The sequence below is a fragment of the Nerophis lumbriciformis genome, linkage group LG27 (genome assembly GCF_033978685.3).
Source record: "Nerophis lumbriciformis linkage group LG27, RoL_Nlum_v2.1, whole genome shotgun sequence".
Taxonomy (NCBI): domain Eukaryota; kingdom Metazoa; phylum Chordata; class Actinopteri; order Syngnathiformes; family Syngnathidae; genus Nerophis; species Nerophis lumbriciformis.
In genome coordinates this window covers 3,519,224-3,538,128 of record NC_084574.2, presented here as the reverse complement: position 1 = coordinate 3,538,128, position 18,905 = coordinate 3,519,224, and the positions used below count along the sequence as shown (strand labels likewise).

Genomic DNA, 18,905 nt, shown 5'->3' with positions numbered 1-18,905 from the left:
AAACGTATAGCATGTTCTATATGTTATAGTTATTTGAATGACTCTTACCATAATATGTTACGTTAACATACCAGTTGGTTATTTATGCCTCATATAACGTACACTTATTCAGCCTGTTGTTCACTATGTTCAAAAATCACACCCGATTCGAGTCCCACAAGACCCGCAGCTGGCCACCCGAGTCCAGGGGTGCCCAACATGTCCAAAACGCACCCAGCAAAGTCACAAGGGAAGTGGGGAAGAAAAGTTGGAAATGGCTGAAAAAGTCATGAAAATTATCAAAAATGACACCCAGGTTCGAGTCCCACAAGTCCCGCCGCCAGCCGCGCGGGTCCACCGGTGCCCAACATGTCTAAAACCCAAAGTCACAGGGGAAGTGGGAGAGAAAAGTTGGGGAAAAAAAGGCAAAAGTCCACAAAATGTTGAAAAATTACACCCAGGTTCGAGTCCCACAAGTCCCCCAGCTGGCCACCCGAGTCCAGGGGTGTCCAACATGTCCAAAACTCACCCCGCAAAGTCACACCAGAAGTGGGGAAGAAAAGGTGGGAAAGTGAGCAAAAGTCCACAAAACGTTCAAAAATCACACCCAGGTTCGAGTCCCACCTAAAACGCACACTGCAAAAAGTGAAATCTAAGTAAGACGAAATATGTCAAATAAGGGTGATATTTGCTTATTTTCTGTCTGATAAGATAATTCTTCTCACTAAGCAGATTTTATGTTAGAGTGTTTTACTTGTTTTAAGTGTTTTGCTCCTAAATGATGTCAGTAAGATATTACAGCTTGTTGCTGAGATTTGATGACCTATATTGAGTAAAACATGCTTGAAACTAGAATATCAAGTGTTGCAAAGCTGTGTCATCAACACTCACAAGTATAAAACTACTTTTTTAAAGTCATCATTTCTTATTTCAAGCATGAAATAAAAAAAATCATGACTTTGACACAATTGTGTCTCATAACTAAAACAGATGACAGCCAAATGGACTTTGCTGTTTTATTTTCAATGAAACAATAAAAAATACGTACTCATATAGTAGTACTCGGGTAAATTCTTCAAAATTACAATAAAGAAAAATTTGGCTGGAGGCCGGGCTGTCTATATACACCGTATTTTTCGGACTATAAGTCGGTTTTTTTTTCATAGTTTGGCCGGGGGTGCGACTTATACTCAGGAGCGACTTATGTGTGAAATGATGAACACATTATAATATTATTGATCTCATTGACGTAAGAGACTAGACGTATAAGATTTCATGGGATTTAGCGATTAGGAGTGACAGATTGTTTGGTAAACGTATAGCATGTTCTATATGTTATAGTTATTTGAATGACTCTTACCATAATATGTTACGTTAACATACCAGTTGGTTATTTATGCCTCATATAACGTACACTTATTCAGCCTGTTGTTCACTATTCTTGATTTATTTTAAATTGCCTTTCAAATGTCTATTCTTGCTGTTGGCTTTTATCAAATACATTTCCCCCCAAAAATGCGACTTATACTCCAGTGCGACTTATATATGTTTTTTTCCCTTCTTTATTATGCATTTTCGGCCGGTGCGACTTATACTACGGAGCGACTTATACTCCGAAAACTATGGTAATTATAATTTCAAAACAAGTTACAGGTTAGAAAAGCTCCTTCTGGTTGCATGGAGACGGCCTCAAAAAAGGCCAATTAAAAAATTAATTCTCGTTAATAAAAATATATTTTATATTTTTTTTGATTTTTGAAAACCATGAATCGATTTAGAATCAGGATGAATAAGATTCGCGACACGGATGTAAATTGACTTTTTTGTGCACCCCTAGTAAATAATGTCAACAATGCTACTTTCATGTGGAAGTATATATCCCCATCCCTTTGTTTTTATCAGTGTTCATTATAGAGCACAGGTGTCAAACTCAAGGCCCAGGGGCCACATATGGCCCGTGACATCATTTTATCTGGCCCGCAAACACCTGGAAATGATATGTGTCAATAACCGTATTTTTCGGACTATAAGTGGCAGTTTTTTTCATAGTTTGGCCGGGGGTGCGACTTATACTCAGGAGCGACTTATGTGTGAAATGATGAACACATTATAACATTATTGATCTCATTGACGTAAGAGACTAGACGTATAAGATTTCATGGGATTTAGTGATTAGGAGTGACAGATTGTTTGGTAAACGTATAGCATGTTCTATATGTTATAGTTATTTGAATGACTCTTACCATAATATGTTACGTTAACATACCAGTTGGTTATTTATGCCTCATATAACGTACACTTATTCAGCCTGTTGTTCACTATGTTCAAAAATCACACCCGATTCGAGTCCCACAAGACCCGCAGCTGGCCACCCGAGTCCAGGGGTGCCCAACATGTCCAAAACGCACCCAGCAAAGTCACAAGGGAAGTGGGGAAGAAAAGTTGGAAATGGCTGAAAAAGTCATGAAAATTATCAAAAATGACACCCAGGTTCGAGTCCCACAAGTCCCGCCGCCAGCCGCGCGGGTCCACCGGTGCCCAACATGTCTAAAACCCAAAGTCACAGGGGAAGTGGGAGAGAAAAGTTGGGAAAAAAAGGCAAAAGTCCACAAAATGTTGAAAAATTACACCCAGGTTCGAGTCCCACAAGTCCCGCAGCTGGCCACCCGAGTCCAGGGGTGTCCAACATGTCCAAAACTCACCCCGCAAAGTCACACCAGAAGTGGGGAAGAAAAGGTGGGAAAGTGAGCAAAAGTCCACAAAACGTTAAAAAAATCACACCCAGGTTCGAGTCCCACCTAAAACGCACACTGCAAAAAGTGAAATCTAAGTAAGATGAAATATGTCAAATAAGGGTGATATTTGCTTATTTTCTGTCTGATAAGATAATTCTTCTCACTAAGCAGATTTTATGTTAGAGTGTTTTACTTGTTTTAAGTCCTAAATGATCTCAGTAAGATATTACAGCTTGTTGCTGAGATTTGATGACCTATATTGAGTAAAACATGCTTGAAACTAGAATATCAAGTGTTGCAAAGCTGTGTCATCAACACTCACAAGTATAAAACTACTTTTTTAAAGTCATCATTTCTTATTTCAAGCATGAAATAAAAAAAAATCATGACTTTGACACAATTGTGTCTCATAATTAAAACAGATGACAGCCAAATGGACTTTGCTGTTTTATTTTCAATGAAACAATAAAAAATACGTACTCATATAGTAGTACTCGGGTAAATTCTTCAAAATTACAATAAAGAAAAATTTGGCTGGAGGCCGGGCTGTATATATACACCGTATTTTTCGGACTATAAGTCGTTTTTTTTTTCATAGTTTGGCCGGGGGTGCGACTTATACTCAGGAGCAACTTATGTGTGAAATGATGAACACATTATAATATTATTGATCTCATTGACGTAAGAGACTAGACGTATAAGATTTCATGGGATTTAGCGATTAGGAGTGACAGATTGTTTGGTAAACGTATAGCATGTTCTATATGTTATAGTTATTTGAATGACTCTTACCATAATATGTTACGTTAACATACCAGTTGGTTATTTATGCCTCATATAACGTACACTTATTCAGCCTGTTGTTCACTATTCTTCATTTATTTTAAATTGCCTTTCAAATGTCTATTCTTGCTGTTTCCCCCAAAAATCCAGTGCGACTTATATATGTTTTTTTTCCTTCTTTATTATGCATTTTCGGACGGTGCGACTTATACTCCGGAGCGACTTATACTCCGAAAAATACGGTACATACTGTAAATACCGTATTTTCCGCACTATTAGCCGCACCTAAAAAACACAAATTTACTCAAAAGCTGACAGTGCGGCTTATAACCCGGTGCGCTTTATATATGGATTAATATTAAGATTCATTTTCATAAAGTTTCGGTCTCGCAACTACGGTAAACAGCCGCCATCTTTTTTCCCCGTAGAAGAGGAAGTGCTTCTTCTTCTACGCAAGCAACCGCCAAGGTAAGCACCCGCCCCCATAGAACAGGAAGCGCTTCTTCTTCTACTGTAAGCAACCACCCGCCCGCGTAGAAGAAGAAGAAGAAGCGCGGATATTACGTTTCATTTCCTTTGTGTGTTTACATCTGTAAAGACCACAAAATGGCTCCTACTAAGCGACAGGTTTCCGGTTCATGAAAAGACGCAATCTCTCCATCCGCACACGGACTACTATTTCACAGCAACTGCCTAAAGACTTTCAAGAAAAGCTGGCTACTTTCCGTGCATATTGTAAAAACAAGATAGCTGAAAAAAAGATCCGGCCAGAGAACATTATCAACATGGACGAGGTTCCACTGACTTTTGATATTCCTGTGAACCGCACTGTGGATACAACGGGAGCACGTACGGTGAATATTCGCACCACAGGGAATGAGAAGTCATCCTTCACTGTGGTTCTAGCTTGCCATGCTAATGGCCAGAAACTTCCACCCATGGTGATATTCAAAAGGAAGACCTTGCCAAAAGAGACCTTTCCAGCCGGCGTCATCATAAAAGCTAACTCGAAGGGATGGATGGATGAAGAAAAGATGAGCGAGTGGTTAAGGGAAGTTTACGCGAAGAGGCCGGGTGGCTTTTTTCACGCAGCTCCGTCCATGTTGATATACGACTCCATGCGCGCCCACATCACGCTGGTTTTTAATATATTATTAAAGTTTGACTGACCTATCTGACTGTTTTTTTGACATTCCTTTAGCGCAGTTAGATGCGGCTTATAACACGGGGCGGCTTATAGGTGGACAAAGTTTTGAAATATGCCGTTCATTGAAGGCGCGGCTTATAACCCAGGGCGGCTTATGGTGCGGAAAATACGGTAAACGATTGATTGATTGATTTTTCAGATCAGACAATGTCTGATAGAATGCCAAAAACGACAGACAATCTTAAAAAAACATAATGGAATTTTATAGTTTTTTCACTTAATGAGAGACTCAGAATGTATATGAAAATAAAGAATTTGGATTCACAATATTACCTATAAACAATAAAACACTGAATATTAAGAACATATGAACTGGAAATGTCCGATAATATCGGCCTTATCGGCCGCTGAATGCGTTAAAATGTAATATCAGAAATAATCGGTATCGTTCTTTTATCAAATACATTTCCCCAAAAAATGCGACTTATACTCCAGTGCGACTTATATATGTTTTTTTCCTTCTTTATTATGCATTTTCGGCCGGTGCGACTTATACTCCGGAGCGACTTATACTCCGAAAAATACAGTACTAATATCAATCAATCTATCAAGGACTTACTGTTTAGGGCAGTTATGCTGTCTTTAAGTTGAAATGGAGTGGGTTTTGTGGCAAAACTTAGAGCCCGCACTATTTCATTAAAAGAAGCTCATGACACGGTAAGTTGAATGATGCCAACACGATTGTTACTGGATTCTTTCTGCCTTGGAGACTTTTATCTGTAAGTTTTTAATTCCACCATAATTATTTTATACTTGACAAATACAAACCCCGTTTCCATATGAGTTGGGAAATTTGTGTTAGATGTAAATATAAACGGAATACAATGATTTGCAAATCCTTTTCAACCCATATTCAGTTGAATATGCTACAAAGACAACATATTTGCAAATAATCATTAACTTTAGAATTTGATGCCAGCAACACGTGACAAAGATGTTGGGAAAGGTGGCAATAAATACTGATAAAGTTGAGGAATGCTCATCAAACACTTATTTGGAACATCCCACAGGTGTGCAGGCTAATTGGGAACAGGTGGGTGCCATGATTGGGTATAAAAGTAGATTCCATGAAATGCTCAGTCATTCACAAACAAGGACGGGGCGAGGGTCACCACTTTGTCAACAAATGCGTGAGCAAATTGTTGAACAGTTTAAGAAAAACTGAATGTGCATCAACTATTTCTGTTCAAAATAGTTAGAAATGTCACATGTTAAATGTTTAAATATGAACTGTCAGTTTACTGTACTGTGCCAACTGTACTACTATATGAGTACGTATGTTCTATTGTTTCATTGGAAATAAAACAGCAAAGTTTTAATTATGAGACACAATTGTGTCAAAGTCATGATTTTTTTTATTTCATGCTTGAAATAAGAAATGATGACTTTAAAAAAGTAGTTTTATACTTGTGAGTGTTGATGACACAGCTTTGCAACACTTGATATTCTAGTTTCAAGCATGTTTTACTCAATATAGGTCATCAAATCTCAGCAACAAGCTGTAATATCTTACTGACATCATTTAGGAGCAAAACACTTAAAACAAGTAAAACACTCTAACATAAAATCTGCTTAGTGAGAAGAATTATCTTATCAGACAGAAAATAAGCAAATATCACCCTTATTTGACATATTTATATATAAATATAAATATACAAATATAATACTGCGGGAGCTTGTTTCTGTAATGTAACAAATGTTCTAAATTTGTCTGTCAAAAATAATGAGTTGTTGAAAATGATCGCATAGTCGCTTCATCACACAATTTATTTTTTAGCTTCATTTCAATGAACCCTATTTTCCGGAATATAGTATGAGCTGCACCAACTAAATTTGAGATTTTTTTTTTTAAAATATTTATATCAAATCTGCTGTACAGTATGTGTGCTTTGGTCCTACACTGCAAAAAGTCAGTGTTCAAAAACAAGAAAAAAAAAATACAAACATTAGGGGTATTTTATTTGAACTAAGCAAAATGATCTGCCAATAGAACAAGAAAGTTTGCCTTGTCAAGACTTTCCAAAACAAGTCAAATTAGCTAACCTCAATGAACCCAAAAATAGCTTAAAATAAGTATATTCTCACTAATAACAAGTGCACTTTTATTGGTAGAAAAAAAAAATACTTTTTTGCTCAATATGTTGAAAAATATTCTTAAATGAAGTAAACGCTAGTGCCATTATCTTGACATAATGATATGCGCTCGGCATTACATTTCTTGAAACCAGCAAACTTATACTAAAAACTAGTTTATTGTTCTTAATGGAAAGGCAACAAGGCAAGCGCTTGTTACTCTCGGGGTCTCCTAGCCGCTCAGGCAAATCATATTGTCTAAAAATGCATTTTTCCATGGATAACATGACATCATCGTGCAAATTTTTTAATTTTTTTTTGTAATTTTTTAAGAATTTATCTGAATGTGCATGAACTATTTCTGTTCAAAATAGTTAGAAATGTTAAATGTTTAAATATTAACTGTCAGTTTACTGTACTGTGCCAACTGTACTACTACATGAGTACGTATGTTCTATTGTTTCATTGAAAATAAAACAGCAAAGTCCATTTGGCTGTCATCTGTTTTAATTATGAGACACAATTGTGTCAAAGTCATGATTTTTTTATTTCATGCTTGAAGTAAGAAATGATGACTTTAAAAAAGTAGTTTTGGCCAAAACCACCATTACATATTATGTAGACCACAAGGAAGTGTTATAAATGTAGAAAAATAAAATAAAAATACAACCTTTTTAAAGGGGCCATTTTATTATTTTTAATAGTATATTATTGTAAAATGTTATAAAAATAAAATTAAAAAAATACAATTTTATTTCATTTTTTTATTGTAATTTTATTAAGTTTTATGTTTTATTTTTTGCATCGATTGTTTTACAGACCATCTTCAAGCCGCTTTCTGACTGTCTTTTTAATAATTTAAAAAGTAGTTTTATACTTGTGAGTGTTGATGACCCAGCTTTGCAACACTTGATATTCTAGTTTCAAGCATGTTTTACTCAATATAGGTCATCAAATCTCAGCAACAAGCTGTAATATCTTACTGAGATCATTTAAAACACTTAAAACAAGTAAAACACTCTAACATAAAATCTGCATAGTAAGAAGAATTATCTTATCAGACAGAAAATAAGCAAATATCACCCTTATTTGACATATTTCATCTTACTTAGATTTCACCAGAGGTGGGTAGAGTAGCCAGAAATTGTACTCAAGTAAGAGTACTGTTACTTTAGAGATTTATTACTCAAGTAAAAGTAAGGAGTAGTCACCCAAATATTTACTTGAGTAAAAGGAAAAAGTATGTTGTAAAAAAACTACTGAAGTACTGAGTAACTGATGAGTAACATACACACACATATCATATATATATATATATATATATATATATACATACACACACACACACACACATATATATATATATATATACATACATTGATATATACAATATATAATTTATATATATATTTTTGGCCGTTTTTGTTTACATGTTAAAGGTGTTTTAATGAATATACATGCATGTTTAACACATATAGATTCCTTTCTTTCATGAAGACTAGAATATAAGTTGGTGTATTACCTGATTCTGATGACTTGCATTGATTGTAATCAGACAGTAGTGATGACAAACGTCCACGTTTTCAAATGGAGGAGAAAAAAAGTTCCTCCTTTCTGTCTAATACCACATGAAAGTGGTTGGTTTTTGGCATCTTATTTGTCCAGCTTCCATATTCGTTTTTATACACTTTACAAGAAATACATTGGCGGCAAACTCCGTAGCTTGCTAGCTTGTTTGCGAAGGCTTTCGGAGACTCTTATTTTGAAAGCGCAGGCGCGATGGAGCGGCACTTTTATTGTGAAGACAGGAACTGTACAGTCAGTCTTTAGGCTTGTGACGGGGTTTACGGTTGAAATAAAAAAATGGTCTTTTTTCCTTCACACTTTTGATTGATTGATTGGAACTTTTATTAGTAGATTGCACAGTACAGTACATATTCCGTACAATTGACCACTAAATGGTAACACCCCAATAAGTTTTTCAACTTGTTTAAGTCAGGTCATGTGACCGCCTGGCTCTGTTTGATTGGTCCAACGTCACCAGTGACTGCATCTGATTGGTGGAACGGAGTGAACGTCACCAGTGACTGTATTTGTTGAAACGCAGGCACTATGAAGGTCTGTCTGACAGACCAAAACAAACAAAGCGTGCATTAACAGATCGATAAAAATTAGTAGCGAGTAGCGAGCTGAATGTAGATAAAAGTAGCGGAGTAAAAGTAGCGTTTTTTCTCTATAAATATACTCAAGTAAAAGTAAAAGTATGTTGCATTAAAACTACTCTTAGAAGTACAATTTATCCCAAAAGTTACTCAAGTAGATGTAACGGAGTAAATGTAGCGCGTTACTACCCACCTCTGGATTTCACTTTTTGCAGTGTGGGCTGTGTTCACTTCAAAGCAGGGAATTTAAAACTCATAACTCATCACACAAACCTCGTTTACCACTCCACGACCTTTCTTGTACGGCTGCGATCACATTTTGTCCACGTCAACAAATGAGTCTCGACGCGGGAAGCGAGCGATTGGAGGTATTGATTACCGAGAGATATTATTAGCGTTTGCGGGTTAAAGCCCGGCGCACACCCCCGCCCGCCCTGGGAAAGGTGGTACGTTCCAGTGGTAAACAGCATCTTGGCACAGTATGAATGACGGCAGTTGTTCAAGTCCTTAACATAGAAATCTAAAGAAAAACATGACTTGGTTCAAAAAAAAAGAAGAAGTTTTCAGGAGAACATTAGTCAACGTTGAGTCTGATCCTTGACTACAAATGAAGTTAGAGAACTTTCTCTTCGCCCCCCCCTACCCCCTTCCTCGCCCCCCCTCCAGTGCATGTGATGAACATAATTACAGCCAGATATGACCTTTGCGCTCCGCTTGGAAACTCGGCCCCGCGTTCTCATCTCCAGCCGCACTTCCGCAACAAATGTCGGGTCGGCTAAAACAAGACGAAAGGTTACGTCAGGAGAAGACGGTGTCAGCGACTTATTTTAATGATATACTCTCAGACTCCCTCCGCAAACTGGACCACTCCTGCCGTCTTTTCCCCTACCAGTGACGGAGGAAAATGAGATGATGGATAAACAAAAGGAAACACACTGCAAAAAGTCAGTGTTCAAAAACAAGAAAAAAAAATACAAAAATGAGGGGTATTTTATTTGAACTAAGCAAAATTATCTGCCAATAGAACAAGAAAATTGGGCTTGTCAAGACTTTCCAAAACAAGTAAAATTAGTTAACCTCAATGAATCCAAAAATACCTTAAAATAAGTATATTCTCACTAATAATAAGTGCACTTTTCTTGGTAGAAAATACAAATATGAGACCTTTTTGCTCAATATGTTGAAAAATATTCTTAAATGAAGTAAATGCTAGTGCCATTATCTTGACATAATGATATGCGCTCGCCATTACATTTCTTGCATTTTTCCATCCATAACATGACATCATCGCACCAAGTGTGTGCTCTTTCAGTCAATTAGTCCACAAGGAATATATATATATATATATATATATATATATATATATATATATATATATATATATATATATATATATATATATACATATACATATATATATATACATATACATACATATATATACATATACACATATATACATATACACATATATACATATACACATATATATATATATATATATATATACACACACACACAGGTAAAAGCCAGTAAATTAGAATATTTTGAAAAACTTGATTTATTTCAGTAATTGCATTCAAAAGGTGTAACTTGTACATTATATTTATTCATTGCACACAGACTGATGCATTCAAATGTTTATTTCATTTAATTTTGATGATTTGAAGTGGCAACAAATGAAAATCCAAAATTCCGTGTGTCACAAAATTAGAATATTACTTAAGGCCAATACAAAAAAGGGATTTTTAGAAATGTTGGCCAACTGAAAAGTATGAAAATGAAAAATATGAGCATGTACAATACTCAATACTTGGTTGGAGCTCCTTTTGCCTCAATTACTGCGTTAATGCGGCGTGGCATGGAGTCGATGAGTTTCTGGCACTGCTCAGGTGTTATGAGAGCCCAGGTTGCTCTGATAGTGGCCTTCAACTCTTCTGCGTTTTTGGGTCTGGCATTCTGCATCTTCCTTTTCACAATACCCCACAGATTTTCCATGGGGCTAAGGTCAGGGGAGTTGGCGGGCCAATTTAGAACAGAAATACCATGGTCCGTAAACCAGGCACGGGTAGATTTTGCGCTGTGTGCAGGCGCCAAGTCCTGTTGGAACTTGAAATCTCCATCTCCATAGAGCAGGTCAGCAGCAGGAAGCATGAAGTGCTCTAAAACTTGCTGGTAGACGGCTGCGTTGACCCTGGATCTCAGGAAACAGAGTGGACCGACACCAACAGATGACATGGCACCCCAAACCATCACCCAACCATGCAAATTTTGCATTTCCTTTGGAAATCGAGGTCCCAGAGTCTGGAGGAAGACAGGAGAGGCACAGGATCCACGTTGCCTGAAGTCTAGTGTAAAGTTTCCACCATCAGTGATGGTTTGGGGTGCCATGTCATCTGCTGGTGTCGGTCCACTCTGTTTCCTGAGATCCAGGGTCAACGCAGCCGTCTACCAGCAAGTTTTAGAGCACTTCATGCTTCCTGCTGCTGACCTGCTCTATGGAGATGGAGATTTCAAGTTCCAACAGGACTTGGCGCCTGCACACAGCGCAAAATCTACCCGTGCCTGGTTTACGGACCATGGTATTTCTGTTCTAAATTGGCCCGCCAACTCCCCTGACCTTAGCCCCATAGAAAATCTGTGGGGTATTGTGAAAAGGAAGATGCAGAATGCCAGACCCAAAAACGCAGAAGAGTTGAAGGCCACTATCAGAGCAACCTAGGCTCTCATAACACCTGAGCAGTGCCAGAAACTCATCGACTCCATGCCACGCCGCATTAACGCAGTAATTGAGGCAAAAGGAGCTCCAACCCAGTATTGAGTATTGTACATGCTCATATTTTTCATTTTCATACTTTTCAGTTGGCCAACATTGCTAAAAATCCCTTTTTTGTATTAGCCTTAAGTAATATTCTAATTTTGTGACACACGGAATTTTGGATTTTCATTTGTTGCCACTTCAAATCATCAAAATTAAATGAAATAAACATTTGAATGCATCAGTCTGTGTGCAATGAATAAATATAATGTACAAGTTACACCTTTTGAATGCAATTACTGAAATAAATCAAGTTTTTCTAAATATTCTAATTTACTGGCTTTTACCTGTATATAGCTAGAATTCACTGAAAGTCAAGTATTTCTTATATATATATATATATATATCTTAACCACGCCCCCACCCCCTACCTCCCGAAATCGGAGGTCTCAAGGTTGGCAAGTATGATTTAAGGGCAATTCACATGTTGGGTCTAGAAGGAAAGGTAGGGAAATGCGACTTACCATTGATAACAGCCACTGTTTTGAAGCAAAGAAAGGAAAGAAAAGAGATTTTTCAAAGGTTTCACTGCTGCTCACATCACCACTGAAGGTGTGAGCATGCTAACCAACACCGAAACTGAACAAAGCCAAGGAGCGAGTGCTTCTGTGACCAGGGTGGACTTGCATCTACTGACCGTGCTCGGTGGCGGCTTTCAGCGTGGCCTCGGAGTGGGTGGAGCCGAAGGGGTTCCTGATGAAGCGGCGTCGCCGCCTTAAGTCGTCCTCCCAGTAGTCCAGGCGCCAGAACTCTCTTGGTCGGCTGCAGCGAGACAGAGGTAGCACATGTGTTAGCCATTAGCGGCCAGCATGGTGTGGCACCAGCGCTCGGCGTACGCATAAAGCCAGCTTTGTGGCTCCGCTTTTGTATCTTTAGTATAAAATATTCCACTTTACGTTAGATTTCAGTCAAAGCCTGCCTGTCTCTCCTTTAATGCTGGTGACTATTTGTTGAAGCGGTTATCACAGAGGAAACTAACAGTTAATATTTAAACATTTAACATTTCTAACTATTTTGAACAGAAATAGTTCATGCACATTCAGATAAATTCCTCAAAATTACAATGAAAAAAATGTTTGGCCGGGGGCCGGGCTGTGAATATGCGCACTAATTGACTGAAAGAGCACGCACTTGGCGCGATGATGTCATGTTATCCATGGAAAAATGCATTTTTAGACAATATGATTTGCCTGAGCGGCTAGGAGACCCCGAGAGTAACAAGCGCTTGCCTTGTTGCCTTTCCATTAAGAACAATAAATTAGTTTTTAGTATAAGTTTGCTGGTTTCAAGAAATGTAATGCCGAGCGCATATCATTATGTCAAGATAATGGCACTAGCATTTACTTCATTTAAGAATATTTTTCAACATATTGAGCAAAAAAGGTCTAATTGTTTTTCTACCAAGAAAAGTACACTTGTTATTAGTGAGAATATACTTATTTTAAGCTATTTTGGGGTTCATTGAGGTTAGCTAATTTTACTTGTTTTGGAAAGTCTTGACAAGCCAAATTTTCTTGTTCTATTGGCAGATAATTTTGCTTAGTTCAAGTAAAATGCCCCTAATTTTTTGGAATTTTTGTTGTTGTTTTTGAACACTGACTTTTTGCAGTGTATGGTTTACAATTTGACTTAGGGCTCTTCAAGGTTTCCCAGACCAAGGACTCCCAAATAGATGGAGAGATGGAGGAGGGACACTCTTATAAATCCTGTATACAATCGTATTTTAAATTCAACCGGTCCTAAAGGTACCTTTTTATAGTGCAATACTAAGATATTGAAATCAAATAGTAGATACCTACACTGCAAAAAGTGAAATCTAAGTAAGATGAAATATCTCAAATAAGGGTGATATTTGCTTATTTTCTGTCTGATAAGATACAGTAATTCTTCTCACTCAGCAGATTTTTACAGCAGTGTTTTACTTGTTTTAAGGGGTTTGGTCCTAAATATATATATAAGCAGCGGTGTGACAGACCTCATAGTAAGCACCTGAAACGATTTATATTTATTATTTAGGTTAGGAGTAAGGTTCAAGTTTTCATTGTATATTAGTGCGACCCCCCCACCCCTTTTAAGGGGACGGGCAATATGTGCACTCGTATAGTTAGGAGGAGATGCCTCATTCAGCGCAAAAAAATCGTCTGGTTTGAGCCAAGATTGTTGTCTCTAATGACCTCATTAATAAATAACGTTTTGGGAGACAATGATCTTATGTTTAAAAAGCCCATATTATAGGTAGTGGGCTGTTTTGAGGAGTTTTTGTTGAAATTATCCGTAGTAGCATTATTAATAATGTTGCGTATATATATTATATATTACAGCTTGTTGCTGAGATTTGATGACCTATATTGAGTAAAACATGCTTGAAACTAGAATATCAAGTGTTGCAAAGCTGTGTCATCAACACTCACAAGTATAAAACTACTTTTTTAAAGTCATCATTTCTTATTTCAAGCATGAAAGTAAAAAAAATCATGACTTTGACACAATTGTGTTTCATAATTAAAACTTTGCTGTTTTATTTTCAATGAAACAATAGAACATACGTACTCATATAGTAGTACAGTTGGCACAGTACAGTAAACTGACAGTTAATATTTAAACATTTAACATTTCTAACTATTTTGAACAGAAATAGTTCATGCACATTCAGATAAATTCTTAAAAAATTACAATAAAAAAAATTGTTTTGCACGATGATGTCATGTTATCCATGGAAAAATGCATTTTTAGACAATATGATTTGCCTGAGCGGCTAGGAGACTCCGAGAGTAACAAGCGCTTGCCTTGTTGCCTTTCCATTAAGAACAATAAATATAGTAGTACAGTTGGCACAGTACAGTAAACTGACAGTTAATATTTAAACATTTAACACGTGACATTTCTAACTATTTTGAACAGAAATAGTTCATGCACATTCAGATAAATTCTTCAAAATTACAATTTAAAAAAATGATATATGTATATATGCGCACTAATTGACTGAAAGAGCACGCACTTGGCGCGATGATGTCATGTTATCCATGGAAAAATGCATTTTTAGACAATATGATTTGCCTGAGCGGCTAGGAGACCCCGAGAGTAACAAGCGCTTGCCTTGTTGCCTTTCCATTAAGAACAATAAATTAGTTTTTAGTATAAGTTTGCTGGTTTCAAGAAATGTAATATCATTATGTCAAGATAATGGCACTAGCATTTACTTCATTTAAGAATATTTTTCAACATATTGAGAGACAAAATGTCTCATATTTGTTTTTTCTATCAAGAAAAGTGCACTTGTTATTAGTGAGAATATACTTATTTTAAGCTATTTTTGGGGTTCATTGAGGTTAGCTAATTTTACTTGTTTTGGAAAGTCTTGACAAGCCAATTTTTCTTGTTCTATTGGCAGATAATTTTGCTTAGTTCAAGTAAAATGCCCCTAATTTTTGGGAATTTCTGTTGTTGTTTTTGAACACTGACTTTTTGCAGTGTATGGTTTAGAATTTGACTTAGGGCTCTTCAAGGTTTCCCAGACCAAGGACTCCCAAATGGATGGAGAGATGGAGGAGGGACACTCTTCTTATAAATCCTGTATACAATCGTATTTTAAATTCAACCGGTCCTAAAGGGACCTTTTTATTGTGCAATACTAAGATATTGAAATCAAATAGTAGATACCTACACTGCAAAAAGTGAAATCTAAGTAAGATGAAATATCTCAAATAAGGGTGATATTTGCTTATTTTCTGTCTGATAAGATACAGTAATTCTTCTCACTCAGCAGATTTTTACAGCAGTGTTTTACTTGTTTTAAGGGGTTTGGTCCTAAATATATATATAAGCAGCGGTGTGACAGACCTCATAGTAAGCACCTGAAACGATTTATATTTATTATTTAGGTTAGGAGTAAGGTTCAAGTTTTCATTGTATATTAGTGCGACCCCCCCCACCCCTTTTAAGGGGACGGGCAATATGTGCATTCGTATAGTTAGGAGGAGTTGCCTCATTCAGCGCAAAAAAATCGTCTGGTTTGAGCCAAGATTGTTGTCTCTAATGACCTCATTAATAAATAACGTTTTGGGAGACAATGATCTTATGTTTAAAAAGCCCATATTATAGGTAGTGGGCTGTTTTGAGGAGTTTTTGTTAAAATTATCCGTAGTAGCAATATTAATAATGTTGCGTATATATATTATATATTACAGCTTGTTGCTGAGATTTGATGACCTATATTGAGTAAAACATGCTTGAAACTAGAATATCAAGTGTTGCAAAGCTGTGTCATCAACACTCACAAGTATAAAACTACTTTTTTAAAGTCATCATTTCTTATTTCAAGCATGAAATAAAAAAATCATGACTTTGACACAATTGTGTCTCATAATTAAAACAGATGACAGCCAAATGGACTTTGCTGTTTTATTTTCAATGAAACAATAGAACATACGTACTCATATAGTAGTACAGTTGGCACAGTACAGTAAACTGACAGTTTATATTTAAACATTTAACATTTCTAACTATTTTGAACAGAAATAGTTCATGGACATTCAGATAAATTCCTCAAAATTACAATGAAAAAAATGTTTGTCCGGGGGCCGGGCTGTATATATGCGCACTAATTGACTGAAAGAGCACGCACTTGGCGCGATGATGTCATGTTATCCATGGAAAAATGCATTTTTAGACAATATGATTTGCCTGAGCGGCTAGGAGACCCCGAGAGTAACAAGCGCTTGCCTTGTTGCCTTTCCATTAAGAACAATAAATTAGTTTTTAGTATAAGTTTGCTGGTTTCAAGAAATGTAATGCCGAGCGCATATCATTATGTCAAGATAATGGCACTAGCATTTACTTCATTTAAGAATGTTTTTCAACATAGGTCTAATTGTTTTTCGACCAAGAAAAGTGCACTTGTTATTAGTGAGAATATACTTATTTTAGGCTATTTTTGGGTTCATTGAAGTTAGCTAATTTGACTTGTTTTGGAAAGTCTTGACAAGCCAAATTTTCTTGTTCTATTGGCAGATAATTTTGCTTAGTTCAAGTAAAATACCCCTAACTTTTGTATTTTTTTTTTCTTGTTTTTGAACACTGACTTTTTTCAGTGCATGGAGAGAATGCCAAGAGTGTGCACAGCAGTAATCAGAGCAAAGGGTGGCTATTTTGAAGAAACTAGAATATAAAACTTTTTTTGTTAAGTACATAACTCCACATTCATAGTTTTGATGTGACATCATACTTGCCAACCCTCCCGGATTTTCCGGTAGACTCCCGAAATTCAGCGCCTCTCCCGAAAACCTCCCGGGACAAATTTTCTCCCGAAAATCTCCCGAAATTCAGGCCACGCCCCCTCCAGCTCCATGCGGACCTGAGTGACGTGTTGACAGCCTGTTCACACGTCCGCTTTCCCACAATATAAACAGCTAATGATCGAGGGCGAGTTCTTGGTTTCTTATGTGGGTTTATTGTACGGCAGTTTCATTAACGTCCTCCCAGCGCGGCAACAACACACAACAGCAGTCAAGTCTTCGTCTACCGTAAAGCAGTTCGTCTGCCGTAAACAGCAATGTTGTGACACTTTTAAACAGGACAATACTGCCATCTACTGTACATGCATATGTGACCCACCCATAATGTGTCACATTTTTGTGTTGATTTATTTATTTTATTTTGTGGTTTGAATTCGTTTTTTGGAGCTGTCATTCCACATTTATCAGTATTCACATTGGTCAGTAGGGGGCAGTAGGGCGTTTCTTCCCAATTGAATGCTATCACCTGCAGACCGGAAGTGTCTTGTCATTCTGATGAGCGCGACCAGTCTGTGAACAATTGAAACGTCCTGTGTGCTTTTTCCTCCTGTATAACAGGTTAGTTTTGGTGAATCAACTCACTGAATAATATCCATGTGATCTTTATAAGTTTAAGTACACATTCTGATGGTGGAGCCTAACTCTAAAGTGTTTGTGAGTTGTAGTTTGTATTTGTGAATGAATCCAGTGCACAGCTGCAGTAATCAATACAAAAATCCTAATCCTAATTCAGACTCCCAAATTAGAGCTCCCGTTTTCTTATTGATTTTATAATGTGTATTTGTATAATGTGTGTGTTCTGAAATAGCGACAGAGAATAGAACAAGGATGGACAATTCAACCCTTAACTCAACAATTAGTAGATGAGTGTTATGTGTGTGTTTATGTGTAAATAAATGAACGCTGAAATTCAAGTATTTCTTTTATTTATTTATATATATATATATAAATAAATAATAATTTATTATATATATATATATGTAATAAAAAAAAATATATATATATATATGCTCAAAGAGGGGCGTATTTTAGAAGTGTTGTACTAGTGATAAAGATCTTTTTAGAAGATCTGAAGGGGGAATTGTCGGAGGCAGATATTTACATACATCCGAATTTAAGTTGTACTTCTTCCATTTCTTTGTCATATTTGAAAACAGCTCGTGTTTTCCATTTCTTCTCTTGATGCTCTGTCAGCAAGTATACTGTGTGTGTTAACCTTGAGTTCTTTGGAATGTGTTTTGACTAGCATTTGTTTTGTCTACAGAGATGGGACGAGAGAGAGGGTGGTGGGATCGGGAAGACAGACCATTTTGGGAGGCGCAATAGAATGTTCTAGGGTTAGACTGGTCTCAATCAATGTATATTGGCAAAGCTTTGAGAATATACAACAAAATACCTATTCTGTCTCTGGTGGTTTTTCAACTCAGCTTTAAGTGTCGGAAAGAACTTGGGAGCGAATTGTGACTTGAATTCCCTGGGAGGAACAACTGGTCCAAAACGCAACAATAGCTAGAATTCACTGAAAGTCAAATATTTTTTATATATATATATCTTAACCAAGAAGACTTTTAGCAAGAAGTAGAACCCGGGCCTGCATGGCACCAGAGGCTTTGCTCCGCTCGCCTCACATGTGCTCAGCAACCCAACTGCACTGCGTTGTACAAACATCTTCATCTAAAAAGGTCAACAACAGGAATTTAAGCTTCACTAGCTAATAGCCAGACGTGATACATGTGCAGCCCCCGGACAGAGGAAGAGGACTTATAGTTGGGAGCGCTGATGAAGGAACCCCAGCACACCTACTTTATGTTCCCTTGCCGGAGGCGCCTCACTAATCTTTGGCTCCGATACCAA

The 18,905-nt window shown here is 36.9% G+C and overlaps 1 protein-coding gene across 8 annotated transcripts in view; it reads right to left on the bottom strand.

Moving 5' to 3' along the window:
- The window catches only part of lrba (LPS-responsive vesicle trafficking, beach and anchor containing), a 778,336-nt gene that overhangs the window by 352,296 nt on the left and 407,135 nt on the right, over positions 1-18,905 (bottom strand). For all 8 annotated transcript variants that reach the window (XM_061923000.1, XM_061922999.1, XM_061922998.1 and 5 more), the window contains one exon: positions 12,395-12,519. In XM_061923000.1, coding sequence (XP_061778984.1) covers positions 12,395-12,519 — 125 coding nt within the window. The remainder of the gene's footprint in view (positions 1-12,394; positions 12,520-18,905) is intronic.